The 20,242-nt window shown below is 41.6% G+C and overlaps 3 protein-coding genes across 3 annotated transcripts in view; 2 read left to right on the forward strand and 1 right to left on the reverse strand.

The window, feature by feature from the left end:
• nup133 (nucleoporin 133) overlaps positions 1 to 20,242 on the forward strand; it is a 426,297-nt gene that overhangs the window by 371,315 nt on the left and 34,740 nt on the right. The gene's annotated exons all lie outside the window — the stretch shown is intronic.
• Positions 410 to 8,901, forward strand: ifngr1 (interferon gamma receptor 1). Its single transcript, XM_073471830.1, has 8 exons — positions 410 to 637; positions 3,520 to 3,637; positions 3,864 to 4,045; positions 4,150 to 4,310; positions 4,534 to 4,705; positions 5,179 to 5,247; positions 7,158 to 7,291; positions 8,395 to 8,901. The coding sequence occupies exons 1-8, from the start codon at positions 571 to 573 to the stop codon at positions 8,809 to 8,811; spliced, it is 1,320 nt and encodes a 439-aa protein (XP_073327931.1). The 5' UTR covers positions 410 to 570; the 3' UTR covers positions 8,812 to 8,901.
• Positions 11,026 to 19,884, reverse strand: ltv1 (LTV1 ribosome biogenesis factor). The gene is made up of 11 exons (XM_073463186.1): positions 19,698 to 19,884; positions 19,011 to 19,142; positions 18,622 to 18,822; positions 18,143 to 18,230; positions 17,647 to 17,779; positions 16,920 to 17,148; positions 16,621 to 16,748; positions 16,325 to 16,464; positions 15,033 to 15,085; positions 13,470 to 13,670; positions 11,026 to 12,061 (listed from the first exon to the last, which is right to left on the reverse strand). Exons 1-11 carry the CDS (start codon positions 19,698 to 19,700, stop codon positions 11,951 to 11,953), a joined length of 1,419 nt encoding a protein of 472 aa, XP_073319287.1. The 5' UTR covers positions 19,701 to 19,884; the 3' UTR covers positions 11,026 to 11,950.

A 20,242-nucleotide genomic window follows, 5' to 3' on the forward strand; every position in this document is an offset into this window, starting at 1 on the left:
TTAAAGGTCCAGATTCATGTAAACATGACATGTGAATATATGTTTAATTTACTTTTACTTTTGATACTTGATCTCAGATACTTTAAGACTTTTACTCAAGTAGATTTTGATTTTTATGAACTCAGGTCTCATGTGTACAAATGAAGTTAGTGAAATACCACATGTATTTATTGTTTTTCTTGAGTGTAGAGTCTTTTCTGAATGTATTTGTATTCGTGTATTTCTCAACATGTTCCTCCTGTGATGAATCTGGTTTATTGATCCGCGTCTCCATCATGTTTTTTTCCCTCTGAAAAATCTAAAACCTTTATTCTGAAAAGAAAAGTAAGTCAGCGGTCTTTCGCCGTTGACGTCATCAAGGTGTTTTCCAGGTTAAGTCTAGTGATTGGTCTCTCTCACACACACACACACACTCACACACACTGTAGGATGTGAATCATCTCTCAGGGACGTGGTTTCTGTGGAAGTGACGGAGGAGCTGCAGTGTTTCTGATGAAGGCTCGTTGGGTTTTCACTCATTTTATTTTGTAGTTTTTCGGGTGTGTGTTGGACAGTTTGCGGGCCGGAACCATGCTGCTGGACGGTGCGTTCAGGGCCCTTCTTCTCCTTGTGATAAGTGGAGCCTCTGCTGTGATTGGTAAGTTATTTAATACAGTAAGCTGCATGTTGATGTACGACATCATGATCTAAAGATTGAATTATTAAAGATTTGTGACTGGAATACTGCGAAAATTAGAAGTAGGTTATAATTTAAAAGATTGTTCTCGTCATCTTAAAAGAAGCTGCTAACATGTCGTTTATGAAGAAAGGCAGAGATGGATGATAATAACACTTGTTGTGTTGCTCTCCCCTGACAACCGCTGTGTTACCTGAGCCAGGTGATTTACTGTTACTGATAAGATAAGATGTGACTTTGGCCTCTTGTTAACTTGTGACGATTGAGGGATAGTTGTCGATCTTAATCGTCTCTGTTGCCCTAAAATAATACAAATTGTTTTTGGATTTTCCCCCATGGGACTTTATTTTGGAAAACCTTTGTCTGGTAGTGAATGAAGAGAGATGAATAATTTATGGATCCTGTTTGAATCACACACATGATGTTTGTCATCAAACTAACGAGACATCAGACTGAAAACACGTCATTATATAGAGACACAGCCGACAGTCGTTCACCATTGAGCTGCTCCTGTATATCAGCAGCTCACAGAACTGAACCAGAACCCGCTCTCCTTTTCCTGACAGTAAACGAGTCACCTAAAGCTTGAAGCACCAGGGGGGTGTTGCACAGGTCGGGGCTAGCTCGTTAGCACGCTAACTTCAGTAGATATCTCTGCAACACAATACAAAGATGTCAAAACATCTATTTCTTCACTATGTTTCGACAATTTTTGTGAATTTCTTCAGTATTTTCAACTCAAAGTCTTACATACTGCACCTTTAAAGCTACTGGCTGCAAAGGTAAAAGTGTTGGCGGACACCCTGTTGACCGCATCGAGGGTTTGAATAACCTCTTTTCAAAACAACTTGAAAAAGTGGACCTGCCTTTCCATCAGCGTGGTGTGAGGAGATCATTACTGAGTTTTTATTTTTGGGTGACATTTTCCTTTAAGGTTTGAAAGAAACAAGCCACCTGAAGAACACGTTTTTTGACCATTTGACTGATAATGTGATGCATATACAAATATTTCTAGAGTTTTACAAATGTGTTAAACATTCATCTGTCAGTCACGACTGTGGTTGTTTAGAGCAAGCAGTGGATTTATTACCGTTTTTATGATCAGCTTAATAATTAACCAGACACACTGTGCGTCCTGAGGCCTGGTGCTTAGATCCTGTGATCCCTCAGAGAGCAGTCGGTTCCTCTCACATTCATAATTTCAAAATGATGTGGAGAGTTACTGGATGTCGCTGCCTCTTTCTGGGCAGATGTGAGTGCAACGGTTTCTGAGGAGATGTGACTACATGTTGGAAAGGTCTAAATATGGTAACACTTCCTGTACCAGCGCTCCCCTCCTGGGTAAAAGCCGCCGTCTCACTTCTTGTTTCCCAGAGTAGAGATTAGTTTTTCTTCTCTGAGCACATCCAGCCGGCCGTCTTGCACCATGACTCACGAGTTTCCAGATAATTTCATGGTGCAGAGTTGCTCAACTTTCACCTAAACAGCTGTGACGTCGCTGCTCCTCCACATTGCAAAGCAAAGGTTGAGGTGTGAAGAGTGTGTGTGTGTGTGTGTGTGTGTGTGTGTGTGTGTGTGTGTGTGTGTGTGTGGAGGGTGTGTGTGTGTGTGGAGGGTGTGGTCTTCAATTGGCCTGTTTTGTTTCTGATCAAACTGATCATTTAATCCAGATAAGAACATGTGACAAGTGAATCATAACTGCTCACACAGAGAGACGTCTCTCCTTTAAGAGTTTGTGTTGGTGGAAGTTTGAAAGTTTTTCATGCTGTTAAGTAAAACTACCACCTCCTGACGAGTGTCAGGTTGACTGAAAGCCCAAAAAAACAAACAAATCATGGAAATAACGCTGTGTGACACCTGTAGTTTGGTTTAGTCGGTCCAGAAACAAACTTGGAGTCGTAGAGTTTTAGTTTTATATCATATGATAGCTGTTTGCTTTCGGCCCATGGCCCACCATTACGTTTCAGTCGTGGCCCTCCAAAAGAAAAGGTTGGACTTCCTTTATCTAACTCTGTAAACCACCTCGCTACTGGATTACAGTTCACCTGGAGCCCGGTGCAGTTAACCACTGTTAGTGGTTACTGCCGCAAGAAGTCATCTGTTCATCAGGAAACTCCACAAAATATGATCAGTTTCACTGAAATCAGTGAATAGAGTCATAAATGTGTGTTTTGGTGCAGTAATCAGTGAAATAATTCACCTCAGCTGCGTCTCTCTGACGTGAAATCTGAGTTGAAGTTGATGGTTGATCGGTGGATGGCGCGATGTTATTGGTTGAAATCGGTTCAAGCTTACGAAGGCACACGTGATGTTTTGTTTGACAGGAAGAAGACACGACTTGAATTGATTATTTTCTTCAAAAGTTGACATAAACTGTTAAACAACATGACTGTGGGTGTGCTGTCAAATGTTAGTCAGTGATTTCACTGATGAGTTTTTCCCTTCGACTTGATTTCTCGACTAGAAATCAGTGGGTGTAGACTTTGACCAATCATTAAAGAGCACTTAACAACAGGCCATGAAGTCATTGCAATCTACACCTGATACAGAGATACACACAGTTGTCAGGAACTAAATCTAATCAACTAAACAGCTCTGCAATAAATCTGTTTGTGAAGGTTATAAAGTTTTAGAGACGTGTCGATTCAGCGTGATGATCCTTTCAGCGGCTGAGGCTCTCGTTTCTATTAATTTCTTTAGTATCCGTATTAAAGTGCAAAAATTACCCCAAAATGTTTCCTTGTATACATTTAACACTGAACCAAGTGAATGTTCTGGTTTGTGATGAACAGTTGTGCAGTTGTTTGTATATTTATGGGTCTTTCTTCTTGTCTTACTCGCAGTTCTGCCGCCAACAAACCTGAACGTCAGCTGCAAAAATCTGAAGGTCACAGCCAGCTGGGAGTACAGCAAACAGCAACCGCCAACCGTCTTCCGGGTCGACATCGGATGTGCTGCTACGTAAGAATCAACAACAATTATTTAAAAAATAAAACTGTTAATCAATACATGAAAAGATTCGGCACTGAATAGAAAATCCATAGATCCCAGTAACACTGCTCAGTAAAATTAGCAGCTCCTCTGCATATATAATGTGTGTGAATGTTTTTGTGTCTGTATATTGTTTTATGCTGCTGATCTTGTGGTAAAAAGAGATTAATCTGCTGTATTGTTGCTCGTATTTAAGGACTTATGTGAGAAACACCACAGACCATCAGTTCGATCTGACCAGCTACATCTGGGCGTCTGAAGTGAGCTACATGGACAACTTTTGTGTCACGGTAACGGCCGAACAAGGAAGCAACCAGTCTGAACCAGTACAATCTAAAACGTTCAGCTTTAACACTGAGGGGACGACTGATATAACATGTAAGTACTATATAGATGTAAAATGTGGTGATGTTTGGGTTGTATGTAGAAATAACCTCAAGTTTCTCTTGTAAAGAACATAAAGCTTAAATTTCTCCTCGCAGGTGAGTTAGATTTCCCTCCTGTGAATCTGAACTCGAAGGATTCAGAAGCCACAGTGAGTTTTGAAAATCCCCTCCACTTCTACAGAGAACTGGAGGTCGCCAAGTGGTCTGATGGTTTTACGTTCAAGGCCTCCATAAATGCGTCAAACACCTCGTCACAGGTTAGTTAATGATGTCACTGAGTAGATGACGTGTGGCGACTGTGCCCGTAGACCCAAGTGAATCAAAAAAATATGTTTGTGAAGTTGTAACTACAGTTCTTACTGGGACAGTCCTCAACCACTATTTCTTTATTTTTTTCTATATAATGATGCTGAACATCATGATTGTAATAAGATAAAAAAGCAATGTTGACAGTAATTATCCATGTGTTCTGACTTTCAGAAAGATTTTAAAAAAGTTTGCACAGTGACAGAGCATATCTGCAAACTTGAAATCCCATTTCTTGACGGTGTGGAGAAGTGTGTCACGCTGAGCGGACTGCTGTTCGATTCGATTGGTGTCGGCCAAATTTCATTCAGAAAGCCAGAACGCGTCTGTGTGGACGACCCAGCTGGTGAGTTTTCAGAGACTCGTGTGTTTGTACATCTTTGTTTTACCATGTGTGTTTGATGTGAACACAAGGGGAACACTTGAGTTATCAGGTATGAAAAATACCAGAGACAACAACACGACGAACAAAGGGGGGGGGGTGACGTATGTCTGGTACCTGCTGCGGTGTGTGTGTGTGTGTAGCGAGCGGACCGGGAGAGGAGACGAGGCTTCGTCGATGATGGACCCCAACCCGGGTAAAAAAAAGAGGAAAGGCAGTGCCGAGAGGGAGAGAGAGAAAAAAAGAAAGGCGCTGGAGGATGATGACGCGGCCAAATGCCTAAAACTGACTAATTTATTCAGGCCCCCCACCATATAATCATCCCATTATTATGTATATGAATACAAGGGCAAATCAAGTGAGACACACTGCACTATCTTACTGTATGAACTACAGTGTGTGGAAAAACACTGTAAGCACATGTTTGCTATTCAAAGGTGGTGATGGTGGTGACATGAGTCCTGCTGGTGCTTCAGGAGCAGCCAGTGCAGAGCAGTTGGCAAAAGGTACTAAATCATTTCTACAGTAGAGCAACAACATGCAACAAGCTGCAGACACATGAACACCACCAGGCGCTGCCATTCGACATAAATGGCTCTCATTTGTAATAATAGCTGTCTTGGCACTACAGCATTTTCTATTAAGCGCTGGTGTTGTTGAGTGTTGCTGTCTGTTGCTGACTTGCTGTTGTGTATCAGCCCAAACATGAGAGCTGTGTGGTCCAACCTCAGGTTCAGGTCGGGCTTCATTAGTATCCCCGGTATGATGGTTACAGCCTGGAGGAAATATGAGTCAATATCATGGGACTGCTTATTAGGAGCTGTGCTCTCGGACTGTATTATACATCGCATATATGAGTGCGTGCGTGCATGTGTTCTGTGAACGTGTGTTCAGAGGCTGTCTCCTCACAGCTGATTAACTGTTTGATTTGGACTTAGTTGTCTTTGTTTATCAGGTGATATTGTAGGCTGCACATAAAACATATGTGCCAATGAGGCAGCTGATATTCTCCATGACAAGACTTTTTATGTTGAGCTGTAACCTTGGCACCACTTATTATGTAAAACCTTTATTCTCTTCTATTAAGTGTGTTACTGTATTTACCAGCCCAAACATAAAAGTTACTGTATATTCAACCTTAGATTGTACAATAGGTCCCATATGTGGACACTGTGTGTGTGTGTGTGTGTGTGGGCAAGGCCAGGGTGGCCTGGTTACATGACTGACTCCTGGCCTGAAAAAGTCTCCCAGTCCGGCCCTGGCGGGAACCAACTCATAACTTGGTGTCAACATCAGCACATCTGGAGATTCATGGTTTTACAGGACAGACGGGAGGAAAAAAACTTAATTTGAAGAGTAACTAGTAACTAAAGTTGTCAGATAAATGTAGTGGAGTAAAAAGTACAACTGAGATGTAGTGGCCCAAGCTGCTTCCACTCCTCAGTCAGGAGTCAGTCTCCTCACCTGCGCACAGGTGATCTGAATCCCCTGTAATTAGTCCAGAGGGAAATTAGCCCCATCAAAGAAAAATAGCAAGTCAAACAATTGGACTGCTGCAGTATAAAGGTGCGTACAATAGGAATAATCAAGTATAAAGGTCGACTCCAGTTGAAGTTGCACTCAAGCACAGTACCTGAGTAGATGACAACAGGAAGTTGTTTGGCATTCAGAGAGCTCAGTGGGAAAATAAGGGCGTGGAGGGAAATAACTCACTGAATGAATAACCAGCATAGCTGCTGAAAGCTCCACTGTGTTCGTCAGCTCGTCTCTAATTGTGTGTCTCATAAAAGGATCGGCCGTTCACGAGCGATGATGGGGCGAGGCTCACCACTTTGTGATTGTGTAAAGGATTTTACTACACGGGCTCAGGAACGCTCCGTTAAACTGTCGTCAGTAAACACAGCTCATATGTGAACGATTACATTCTGTCCTGACTTAGAAAATATTGGAGTCACTTTTCCTGAATTTAAATACTTACAACATTAATGAGGTAATAATACAAACTCAGAAATATGTATTGTAAAAATAAGTGAATAAACAAGCTGTTCTCAGAGGAAAATAAGGTCCCAGAACACTGTTTGAAGCTAGAAAGGTGGCAGGGTCCGCCACATATAAACAAAGTAAAACAGTCTGAAACTGTGTCGTCCTTTAAGGTCAGTTTGCTTATTCAGTTTATTCAGTCATGGACACAAAGAGAGTGTGATTGTTTAGTTTGTTTAGGCAGAAAAAGGAAAATAAAGATCTTTATCTTCTGATTTAAAAATGTCTTCCCCAAAACTACAGACTGCTCCTTTAATATCTCCCATCAGTTTCTTTTTGGTCTCCAGGAACCATAAGTGGACTTAACTGTACACATGATGACCGGACTTGAAAGTCTTTAAAACAATGAAACTAAACCCTTTTGTTTTGATTGCAGAGGACGATCTGATCGTGCTGTCGGCTGTGCCGCTGTCCCTCGCCGCCGTAATAATCGTCTGGATAATAATTTGCATCTGTAAAACAAAGGCCTGGACAATGGAGACCGAGAAGATCGATCTACCCGACACCCTGGTACTATTCCCATAATTAATTATATATGTTATAATAATTTAAGTATTGTCCAGCATCCACTTACTCCTCATCATACACATCTACATATTTATACATGTATATACCCACTTTCCTTTATGCAAACAACATAAATAAATAAATAAATGAACAATACAATAACCATCATAATCTCCTAGTAATAATAATAATCTCCTTCTGCATCCTTGTACCTGGTGAAAATCATGTTTTTGTCATTTTTGCATTGCTTCGACTCCACATTCAAACTGTTCCATAGTTTTTTGTTGTGCGTACGACACCTGAACCTAAATTCTTGATCTTATATTTGTCATTATATACACATTACTGATGATTATTGATCAAAAATCTCACTGCGTTCGGTCATCCTGCAAGTTTTTTATTTGCACACAAACAAGATTAGATCAAATCAGATGATTAAGAAATAACAGATGTGTCAGGAGAGGTCAAGAAGAGCCTTCCCCTCCAGATGTCTACAAAAACATCAATCGACAGTGATCCAATATAAACATAGAAATACATAAAAAATGGATACGAGGAAAAATATATATACTGTACATACATGTACAAAAACATTAGACTTAATTAGATTTAATGTGATGACAGTTTTCTTTGATAAATTTGTAAAGATGCTCTTAACACTCTTAACACCGTGATATCAGACATGTTTCGTTTTATAAAGAGGAAGGTGAAGTTGACCGACAGATTTAAGGACTACTTTTTTCTTTCCATTCCTCTGAGCTGCATCATTATTGATCCCACCCAAGTTCTCACAGGACCCAGTTGCGTCCTCTGTGTTTGACTCGAACTATTAACTCACACAGTTCTGTTAATGTCTTCTTACGGCTATTTTTTTAGCTGTTGTTTTGCGGGTAAACACACCGACTGCTTCGGCCTCTCTGTCGAACTCACCTTTAAAACTACAGCCCGAAACAGACATCAGTCGAGCGTAGAGAACGCAACCAGGTCTTGAGAGAACTTACGTGGGATCCATAATAACTTCTCCGTACGATACAGATATTATTTTCAGGCTCTATCACCCAGCCCCTGTTTAAAACCTTCTGTCTGTCCCTGTCTTCTCGTCACAGCTGCTCGACCACAGCAGACCGGACCTGAGGTACGCCAATGTGTCCATCACCGACGTGGTTCCTGTCACACTGACTGGAAACCGCTGCCAGGAGGAGGACGAATCTACAGACAACCTCGAGGACAGAAGCTTCTGCTCTGACGTGGAAGGAGGATTTTCAGCGAGCAGCAACCAGAAGCTAGAGGCCGCGAGGCTGATGTCAGAGGGATACCCGACAGACGACGACTCTGCAGACAGCTCGGTGAAAACGGAGTGTGTTTCGTTGCGGTCGGACGAGGTGCAAGAGGAGGAGCAACAGGAGGTGGAAGAGGAGCGAGAGCCGGTGCGAATGTATGACCGGGCACACAATCTGCAAGTGGACGACGTGCAAGTGGACATGGGTGATGGAGAGATGATCACAGCGTACCTCGGGAGGTAGAACATCAGTCTGAGGGCTTCACTTGGGATTAAAGATCAGTTAATGATGCTTCAACTACACCTCGTAACGGATTGTGCACAATAAAACGCAAGTAAACCAACACACTCTTGCTCAAGAGACTCGGAAGAGAAGTGCACCGATCCAATCTGAAGATTTTACACTCAGATTTTTCAGGATTGTAAGCAGCACTGATGTTTACCCATGACACCTCGCAAAGAGCTCAAGAAGACATGTTGATTGATGCCGGTGGGCAGTTTTTGGAGGTAAAGACAAATCTGAGCGTGAGAGGCGGGAAAAAGCCAAAGAACTGTGACAGGAAGAGGATTTAAAAGACGTCGGCCTGCATCGTCTGCACTGAACGATGTGTGAATGTCCAATAATATGAAATCTCAGCCACATTTACACTCGTATTTAACATTTCTTAGAGGAGATGTAGTAGGAAATGTTGCCATGTGGACTCTGTTGTACCAGAGAAACGAAGCGGTGATCTTGCAGTCACCGTCAGCTGTTTTCTGTCTGGTTACAGATGTTCCCAGCTGGATCTCTGACCTTACTTTATCTTATTGTTTGTGTTTCACAACCACTTGACGATTATTGGATTAGTCGATGAGCTGCTGTTTGTATGTATGTACTGTTTATAGGCGTACAGATATCTTGTGCGGAAACGACCGTGCTTCACACATTTTACCGCCTGCTAATAATCCGATTCTGTCAGGTATCACATTATTTTCAGGCACCTGTAAATACAAAGGGGAAAAAACAATGGAAAATATATATTTTTTAATGATTATTTGTTTTTTCTGTAATTTAACAAACTAAGAACGGCAGCTTCAAACACAACAGGGAGAGTTTTATCGTAAGAAAATGACAACAAATCACAAACTGTAGAAGCGCTCTGTGTTCTGGGCCACGTCTGTTTTCCTCTTTAATCGTTTTATATGTGAAGGAAAGACCTCCGTGCCATGTTTTAATCTTATCTTTATTATTCTTTAAAGGGACAGTTCACAGGGGGAAAAAGGGCATTTTCCCACTTGCATCAAGTGGTATCATACCCTGTAGATGGTTTGTAGATGTTTTTAAACATGCTATAAGGAACTTTTAACTTGTTATGAATCCGTCTCAACGTAATACCGACGCCTCGATATGACCTACATGAAGAAACGAGATCATCTGTGAGGAGATCTGCTATTTCTATACAGTCATACCTGTTATCAAGTCGTCCGGGTCGGATAAGAAATACAATTAAAACTATTTTATTATGATGAATTTTGAGGATAATTTATGTTTCTTGCAGCTGCTTTTATAAAAATCCACAGAACAGTCTCCAGTTTTCAGAAGGGACGACTTCTTCAGCAGGAAGTCGTCGCAGTGAGGACTGATGGTCTGTGGACTGTCCGGAGCCAACAGAGAAAATATATACAAAAAGATGCAGCCCGACCTTTAAATGTACATTTCTCTTTCTACTGCACAGCTGATATCTTCAAACTTGGACTAATGAAGTACCACTAGAAGTAAATTTTAAAAAAATAATGATGTGAACTGATCCTGTAGACTTCTCCTGGTCGCGCTGACATCCTTCAGGGTTTTATTTTTACTGAGCAGCTCGTACAATCTGGACTTTCCACCCCTGACAGCAGATAATTACAGGCGTCATAAAACTTTCAATCGTTAAACTTTTGATCGCGCCACACCTCATCAATGCCACCACACAACTGCTGTTGTCACTCAGAGAGGTGCTGCTGAGCGACCTGCTGAACCGGCTCTGCAGGCGTCGCATGGGAGTGTTTTCTTCTTTTGTGCGTGTCGAGAATATGTAGTTTGTTTACATTACTTCAGGTTTCATGTGTTTTTTTTAATGTTCTAAGTTTGTTTGACCTCTTGTCGTCGCACGTCTGATACTTTTGGCTTTTATGTCTGCTAATACGACTGCAATAAAAAACTGATCCAAGCCAAGCTGAGTGATCTGATGTCACATTTCTGAACCATACTGACGACATACACAGTAAGAATGTTCTGATCGTGGTACGAGATGTGAATTATCAAACAAAAATACACCTGGTGCTCGTTTGCATGAGACGAAGGAATAAACATGTCGCTCTGCCAAAAGTTTCCGGGAGTCTGTCTGACTGATGCTCAGATAAAAACCAGTCTGATGATTATCAGCTGACCTGTAGGAAAGTTCAGTTCAGAGTTTTTTTAATAAACACACATGAACAATATTTATATTTTATTTAATTTTATCCAAATATAAGAAACATGTCTGTCGGCTGGGTTCATCTGGAGGTTTTAGATACAGATCCTCATTGTGAGAGGGTTTTTTTTGGAGTCCAAATGATTTCCTTCAGTCTTTGTGAACAATTTTTTATTTTATTTTGGGAAATGTGCTTATTTGCTTTCTGACAGATGAAGATAAACTTTATCAATGACATATTTCACAGGGGGTTAAATGCTGAGCTGTTTCTCTAAGAGCCAAGAAACAGTCCAACACACATAAAAATACCAAAAATAATTGTTGTAGTTTCTCAAACCTCTTCCCAGAACAAACACATCATCTCAAACTGTCAGGACTTTCCCCTGGTCTCAGTCGGCTGATCGTCACACAAGATAAATGTCTGGGTGTGGAGCTGCAGGCTAACGCTAAGCTAAGTGTTGTTTTGTTCTGCTTTTGATTCTGATCATTGACACTGAATACTGTTGACGCCCCTCGACATGAGTGGCAGATCTCTTCTCATCTGGGCAGGAAAGTGAATAAGCGGATTTCCCAAAAATGTCAAACTTTTCCTTTTTGAATTTGTTTTGAGCAGAAAAACAAGAAAATAAACAGTCCTAAATTACCCAAACTTGAGATTTTAAACCAGGATGTGATCAGAGAACACGTTTTTCATGAAAACATTGTGGCTGCTGCCTTTAGTTGTCCAGCTGTTAGAAGATGATGATGATCTCTACTGTGGATAAAGTTCATTTCTGCTCCTTGTATTTAAAGTTGAGTCTCAGGATCATTTGCGCCGCCCCTCAGCACCCGTCAGTCCTCTTGTTTGGGGTTGTTCGCCGTCCTGTCAGCTCCACTGAAGTGAAGAGCAGCGTGTCCACGGATGACGTCTCCAGCAGGTTTAAAGTCTGTGCGGGCGCCGGGCGGCTATTAAAGCTTCAGGCCCTGAATGTTCGTTCTCAGGCTCAACATCTGCTTCTCCTGTCGGACCTTTTCTTCTTTGAACGCCACCTTGTTGGCTTTCTTCTCCACTCTCCTCTCCTGTTCAAACAAAGCAGGATTTAACATACTTTACAAATACTTTCATGTCTTGATGATTTGTAGACACCTTTTCCTCCACGGTTGGTTTTGTTTGTCAAGCCCACACCCTTCTACTGATTTCTTTTGTTTGAATCCAGGTTGTGGTTTTTGCAAAGTAAACACACAATGATCTTTTCTAACTGGCACCTCAAACAAATCACTGGCATAAAACATCCGATCGAGAAAAAACAACAATCCATTCAGTAGTTTTTGTGTAATCCTGCTGACAAACCAACAAGCAAACTAAAAATAAAAAAACAAAGGTAGAACATCACCAGAATGACAATTAAAGGCTCTTAAAAGTGAATTTTTCCGATCAGCTTCTCAAAATGAGTAACATAGTTTGTCATTATTTAGCTGCAGACGTTTCCGTGTTTGTTTCTCTCAGACCAGCTGTGCGAGGTTCAGTTAGAAAAAAGCGGACTACTTTCAATCAAGATGTGTTGACAGGCGTGGGACTGTTTGTGGATGTTCACCGCTCGCTGTCAATCAGAGCTGATCACACCACACCTGCAGAGTCCTGCTGACGCAGATAAGCCAGATTTTAACTCTTGATAAAAGGTCTTTTCACACCAACTCAGCCAGAATCTAGAAGTTTTCACAGGTCATGAAAAATATAATGTAAAAACTTCTGCTGAATTCATGAGACCTCACAAAATCCAAATACTTAGTTCTAGTTAGTTCGACATTTCTTTAAGTTGGACCTCAGAGATACATTTAATAATTTTAAAGATTCTTTGTTTGATAATTAACAACATGTGTTTATTTAGAAAGTTATTACAGAATGTTAATTAATAAGAATAAATATTTCATTTACCAAAACAAAGAATCTTTCCTTTTTCAAAAATTCACATCTCCACTAGTTTTCACTTGGTTCTGTGTATGAATGCAGTTCTGTCATCATCAGAAGTTTTTGGGTCGGGCCACAGATCTTACAAACTACAGCTCCAGAGCTGAAAAACACACATGACATAATCTAACTAGATTTTACCAAGAAGGATCTTTTCTAACCGGCAGTAAAGTTACATTCAGTGGTTTTTCAGTGGTTTTCTTTGTGTAATATCTCTTGAGCCTGTTTTTCAGTGGGTGCAGGAGATTTACAGGTCACAGCTCGTTTCCTGCAGACAAAATATTAATTCCTTAGACATTATTTCTCAATCTCAAACTTCCCTGAACTCATCCCTGACATGAACTGGGAGGTCACAGGTGAGTTGTTGTGCAATGACTTCAGGATGTTTCTTTGTTTTTAAGCCCCGCCCCTTCCTGTCATGAATACTTATGTCTCAGAGAAATACTTACAAATACAAAGACTTGATGGGCAGGAAGCCCGAGTTGCCCTGACATCTCTGTGTCTCTCTTTGTTTCTCACCTTGCGTTCTTCCTTGATGGCCAGTTTCCTGGCTCTCCTCTCCTCCGTGCTCTCCTCCTTGTTGCGGGGCTGGGTGGAAACACGAGGCAGGTCCGAGTCGTTGATCATCGTCATGCGCTCCGCCTGCTTTGCGGTCGGGCCTCTGGCAGGAAGGACGTCCAGAGGGATGCCCGTCTTAACAGACACACGGATCTGCTTTGTCTGACGATGAAAAAAATAATAATAATAATCGATCCAACTCTTTAGTCAAGGTGCTCACAGTGGCAGGATTCAGTTATTAATGTATCTTGAGGACAGTGTTATTTAAAAGAGTTGGGACACAGTGTGAAACATAAATAAAACAGGATCCGATAGTTTGCATCTCAACTTTAAATGAGTCAGAGCTGTGAACTCCGGCTCCGTCACATTCTCGCTCTGCCTCGATTGTGTTCGACAACTTGACTTTCCAGAACTTCTCGGCTCATCAGCAACATTTAAATCTTTCAGCTTCCTGTTCTCTACTGACTCTGTGCTGAGAACAAACAGTAAATGGTTGAAATAAATAGTAAAACGTATGAAGATATTTCACTGTCAACCAGGCAAATTAAATCAACATATGAAGATACATGTGCAGTCTTAAATATTAGTATTTGATAGGTTATCAGGCAGATTTCTGTTGCTTCTTGTAGAAAGCATCTTTACTCTGCAGACTAATGCCATGACAGTTTCAGCTGCAGCTTTAAATCCTCAGCAGAGTCACATGCGTTGCTGTGACACGTGCCACCACCTGGTCATATACCTGTCTAACAGGAAGTAGCAAGACAGGAACTGTTTTGTATTTTTAGCAGAGTCCACACATTGTTTCCTCCAGTAGAAGTTCAGATACTTACTACTATAGAAGTACTGGTTCAACTCCTTTACTCCAGTAAAAGTAATCGAGTACAGGCTCTGGCATGTACTCAGAGTATCAGAGTAAAAAGTCTCCCTCTGAAGGACATTTGTGGTCAAAGCTACTGAAGCTCACGTCATATTAATATAATTCAAAGACTATTAAAGTTAAAGGTAGAGTCAGTAGGATTTGTCCCAGCTGTTCCTGAACGCATCACAAAGATAGTTGATAGTTGAGTCTCATTCCCAGGACGTCAAACAGCCACATGTTGGGTTGGTAAAGCGTCCGAGCAGCAACAAAGTGAGAAAATAAGAAACTCTCTGCAGATACGAGACACTAACACGACTTTTCTCCCCATTCAGCCTCCCTCTCTGTTTACGTCTTCTTACGTCTTTGTTTCGTCTCGATAGTAACTTACTGACAGGTTGAAATCAGTCTTGTGATGTTGGGAAGGCGCCGTGCGATGACGCCAAATAAAAATAATCCATGTTGGATGTTGTGAATGTTTTGGAAATGTGAGGAGGAGAAAGTTCAGATGTTTGTGTTCAGATGTAGAGAGGGAAAGTCAGAAGGTGTCAGAAAAATCTCCTGAAGTATTTGTACTTCATTACTTCCCACCTCTGGCGTTTAGTGTGTGTATCTTATTCTACATCATATCTAACAGCAGGTAAAACGAAGACAAAGTGTTTTCATACCTTTGGTGGGTCTTCAATGACTTTGGGTCTGTTATAGATGTTGGAATATGTGCCTGGAGAAGATGAGAGACAGTCAAACTAAAACATACAGAAACAACATGTACAGAATCAGAGTCAGTGTCATAAAACTAATGTATTCAAAGTCCTGCACATGCACAATATTCAGCAGGTAGTTTAAACGTTGTGGCTGATCGGGATATAAATGTTGTATTATTGTGTTGTGAGTAAGGATGGGACAATATAAGGAAAACTGATCGGGTCACAGCAACTTCTCCCCGTTAAAATTTGGCGATTTCTTTCACGACCTACTCACATCACTGCTTCTTCTCTGACATCACTGTGTGGGGTTATAGTTTGGGACATTTCTCTTTTATTTTGAAAGCCAGTGAAGCAGCTGTTTTGCTGTCAGAGGTTGTGGATCACATATTGTTTATAACACTGACCTGACGTTACTTTCTCTTCGTTTAGTTAAATTGAGATGCATTTTTATCAGCGTTACTTACAACAGTTTTAGTGCCATTTGTTGTTTTGTTTGTTTTTACACGTGAGCAGTTTCTTCCCGTCTTTGCACCAAAATGAAAGCAGTTGTTGAACTGATCAGAAAAGAGTCTACAAGACGATTTTACTCAAGTCAAACAGTGACCAAATCTACTTTACTGCACTGATATGGAAAGGTTGGGTGTCAACCTTTGGCTCCCAATGAAACTCTACAGTCTCAGCCAACAGGGAGTCAAGTCGAACCAAGTTCACCTCCTCTGTGGATACTGAGACCCGACCTGTGGCTCACTTTGGAAAATAAAAGTTAAAATACGACTGATGTTGTTAAGTTAAGAGTCGCAACCTACAATAAACCCAACAAACTTTCCATTGACTGTTCTGGGGTCACAAAACTGGCACAGATTCAATATTTACACTGCAAAAAAAGCACCACGGGAATGGTGACACACCCAACCCATTACTTGAAATGTCTGGACAGAGTTGACTTTAAAACAACTGGATGAAGCAAAAGAAGAAACGCTTCCTGATGGTATTTACATGTTGTGTTCAATGAGGGAGAGAAGTTTCCACTCAAGGGAGAACGGACAAATGTGAAGAACAGATGTGCGACACTCAGGTTGAATACTGTCAAAAGGATATTAAAGGAGGATATTTGCTGAATGTCTGTATCAGAATCAGAAATACTTTATTATCCCGAGGGGAAAATGATGATGAGGAGTCATTCAGCCTCCTGCAGGTCCAGCTGATGCAACTTTGCTTCAAAGTGAAACTTCTGAAAGTGGAAATTCACTCACTGATGATGGTTTCACAGTCCCACTTCTCTTCTGGAGCTGCTATAACAACAGTTTCCATCTCTTCTTTCTCCTCCTCGTCTTCCTCCTCCTCCTTCAGGACAGGAAGTTCTTTGGGACCCAAGTCATCAGGCCTCAGATATCTAAAACATGAAACGCACACAAATTACTCAGCTGCGTCACTTAAAACAACATTTTATCACTAAAAAGAAAAAGTCTGAAGCAGCGTTCATCGTCCACCGGTTGATTCATCACAGCCAACATGATGAAGAGGGCAGAAAAATAAAAAAATCACTCACTCCTTCTCTTTCTGTACGAAGTAGTCTTTGATAATCTCCTCCAGACGAGCGCTGTCCGGTTCGATGAATCCTTCCAGCTCCGCATTGTCCAGAGCGCCGATCTCATCATCGTCGAACTGTTCGTAAAACTGAAACAACACACAGTTTTTGTACGATCAGATTTGAGACACTTTTTCACATGATACTCCAAGAATCGACTAGAAAAAGTTGAGATTCTGATGCCTAACGCGTTCCAACACTTAATCGCAGATTGTACCAAATATCAGTTTGCGTATATCTGGGAAAAAAAGATTGTTTACCTTTTCGAAGCGGTCGTCCAGCAGAGTGAGCTGCTCGTTCCTCCTCATCACTGACGACGTCATCGAGTACTCTGTGAATCGACTCTTCGTCTCCTCGTCCATGAACAGGAACTCTCGACCGCGGCCGCCCTCCTCCCCGTCCTCATCGCCCGAAAACCCGCCTTCAGAGTCGAAGTCGCCTTCCTCGTCCGTGTCCTCCCACTCGTCATCATCATCTTCATCATCACCTCTGTCAACCGGGAATCACAGCTTAATGTCACTGAGTGTTACAACCGTTTCCCTTCAGCTTGTGTCTGCTGTGTCTCGGCAGATTTGCTGGATGAATGTGACTAAATTCATGTCACAATAACAACAGTTGTTTTCAGCCTCTCAAATATGTAGATTTGCGACTTTTCTATCTCATCAGACTGAATATTTCTGGGTTGTGGACAGACAACCTGACATTTTATAGACCAAATGATTAATCTAGAAAATAATCATCATGTGTTGATGTGATTAGCTGGACTGCAATATTAAAATAGTCAAGAGCGACAATGGAACAAATTCAGAAAGAGGGTAAAAAATATTTGAGAATCGCTGAAAATATGAATCCTTTCAGCAGAAAATAAAGATGAGAAAAGACGTCAAATAACTTGAATCAACACAACGCAACACAACAAGTGAAAGAATTCAAGACACCGAACTTTAAGAACTCAAAATAAAAACATATTTAAATACTATTCCTTACTCGACGTCCACTGCTCCCTTCGCACTGTTCGCTTTGAGGATGAAGTCATCGTCCAGGATGTTGTCGGGGTCGTCGTAGTTGAAGTCTTCGTCGAGAGCAGCTACGATGTCGGGGTCCATGTCGAGTCGCGGTCCTGAAGGAAAACACACGGAACAGTGAGGAAGACGACACAGACACGATGCTGACGTCTGAACCTAATAAGGTATCGGATCTCTTATGACTTATAAAGTGATGTTGCTGAGGAACTACTTTCTATTTCAACTAGACTTTTAGAGTAAAATCTTCCCTGATTCTGATGAAAGTGACTCTGTGTCTCAGCTTCAGTGTGCAGTCACACAATCATCAATTAAATTAATCAAAATATAATCCAGAGCAAGATTTTCCAAGACACTTAATCTAATAAACATTGTACTACTTCACAAGATCAAATCCATCTGTGTCGTCGCAGTTCCTCCTGGTCGCCATCAGAGGTCGATAACTGTAATTTTAATTTTACCTGAGATTGGAGCAGCTTTGTTCAGAAGTCCCACCTCCTCTTCAAACTCTGAGGCGAACACTGAAGACGGCAGGTTGATGGAAGATGCCTGTTCATCCACAAGACGAGAAACACATCAGAACATTTTTTAGCGTGAACTTTTAGTGCACAACTTCAGAGAAATGTCAACATCTCTGTTGACCAACTGTGTGAACACATGTGCCTGACATCTAGTGATAACGGTGGCCGACGTGCATAAAGAAAGTCCTCTTATATAATAATGAAAAAGTCTTCCATGTTTCGGGATTCTGTGATTTATCAGCCTTGGTCAGATCGTCAGAGATCTGTATTGTTCACCCTGATCCCTAAATTGCCACATGAAGGCTTCATCTACACAAAAAAACTATCTTTATTGGTCCTTTGCCTGTTTTTCCACCAGACTTCATTTGAAATCTGTTGAGTCACAATTCCAGGATTTTCATGACTGAAGGTGAACTCACGGGCACGACGGTGGCCCCCTCCTCCTCGTTCTCCTCGTCTTCATCACGGAGATGGACGTGTTGCCTGTCAGCGTGTGAGGGGCCGGATGCCACCAGCTCAGTCGCGCCCGACGCCTCCTTCAGGTGCTGCAGGTAGTCGTAGTCGTCGTCGAAGAAAACGCCAAATTCCCTCTGCTCCTCGCGCCTCTTCTCTACTTCCACCTGAGAATGATCAAAATCATAAAGTCACAGCAAACAAAAAGGTTCCCAAAGTCAGGTAACGCTGTGTATTTTTATTTTTATGATAGGAGAGAAAAAGCAACATGAAAACACATTTATTTTTCTGACTTTTGCGGACTTCTTCTACATGTTTGAATCTAATTTTTGGCCGAGCTGCAGTGAACGTGCACCTTGGCGGCGGGCAGGAGGACATGCTGTGGGGCTTTCTCATCTGCAGCCAGAGGGTCTCTCTGACTTCTGTGGACGAGGTGAAAGGTCACGGCCTTCTTCTTTTCGATGAACGATTTCTTCTTTCGATGAGGCTGGAAGAGACAGACACAGCAGTGAATCGGGGGGACGGTGAATACACATCAGGCTGAAGAGCGTCCGGACACTGACCTCCTACAAAGTGTCAAGCTTGTCACAGTTGTTGTTTTTATGAATTAAAGATTCCTGTGTTTTTAACACAAATCTCAGCTGGAGAACCTTTTAAATCAGCACTTTGCATCTTTATCTTCTATGAGCAGGATAAACAAGTCAAATGATGTGTATGATGACAGTATGTCTGCTGATTTGAGGAGGCTCTGGTGTTAAGGACAACAAACTCAAAATCAGAGAATTTCATTTTCTACCAAATGTTGTCAGTGTTGAGGAGGAAACAGCTGATTTAGCGAGCAACAAGAACAAGAACTGCAAAGTGAGACTTTTACTTTTAGCCTAAACATTATCTAAATTATTTATGTAGGTTATCATGATGAAACGTGTAGTTATAAAGACGTTGTTGTCCACCAGCACGGTGCTTGTTGATGCTCACACAGCAGTGACATTAGCCGCTGTTAGCTAACAATGTTAGCTTACTCTTAAAAATGTCATCTTACCATCTTGTAACGGGATCTCGGACGGTTTTCTTCGACCGGTCGACTTTAAAGGTCCTCAAACCTCAAACAACAGGAAGCTGTCGAAACAAATCAGCGTTTAAATCCAGAAAGTGTCGTTGTTGTTGTTGATCCACGTTGGTTTCTCCTCCACCATGCTGCTGCTGCCATTACTGGAAAGAACCACTCGGGAGGACAGCGGGGGGGTGAACACGAGCTTAAAACGCTTTAATGTGGAGAGAACATGTGATCGAGTTTGATTATTTGCAACGAAATGTGTTTTGTGATCCATTAATGACCTGAATTGGATACACGTTTATATATTAATAATGTCTTTAATGGTGTTGTGACTGCGGTTGTATCCCCTCCACATTGGTATAATCCGAGCAGCACGGAAGGTTTACAGGCGCATTGCCGCCACCTGCTGGACTGGAATGTGTCGCACTGGGCGACCAGAGGAAAAATCAAGATTAATGCAGTTTATCTCCACTTTTTCTCTTCGTGTAGTTCATTAAATGACTTAAAACTTTCCATGAAGCGTCCCAGGA

Source organism: Pagrus major, chromosome 1 (assembly GCF_040436345.1).
Source record: "Pagrus major chromosome 1, Pma_NU_1.0".
NCBI lineage: Eukaryota > Metazoa > Chordata > Actinopteri > Spariformes > Sparidae > Pagrus > Pagrus major.

Excerpts from the sequence above, each read along its gene's own strand:
- ifngr1 (XM_073471830.1), top strand. The coding sequence starts at position 571 with ATGCTGCTGGACGGTGCGTTCAGGGCCCTTCTTCTCCTTGTGATAAGT. Across the intron at positions 3,638-3,863 it reads GACATCGGATGTGCTGCTAC|GACTTATGTGAGAAACACCA; the intron begins GTAAGAATCAAC and ends CTCGTATTTAAG. Across the intron at positions 5,248-7,157 it reads TGCAGAGCAGTTGGCAAAAG|AGGACGATCTGATCGTGCTG; the intron begins GTACTAAATCAT and ends TTTTGATTGCAG.
- ltv1 (XM_073463186.1), bottom strand. Across the intron at positions 18,231-18,621 it reads AGGGGGCCACCGTCGTGCCC|GCATCTTCCATCAACCTGCC; the intron begins GTGAGTTCACCT and ends GTGGATGAACAG. Across the intron at positions 13,671-15,032 it reads TCATTGAAGACCCACCAAAG|ACAAAGCAGATCCGTGTGTC; the intron begins GTATGAAAACAC and ends TTTCATCGTCAG.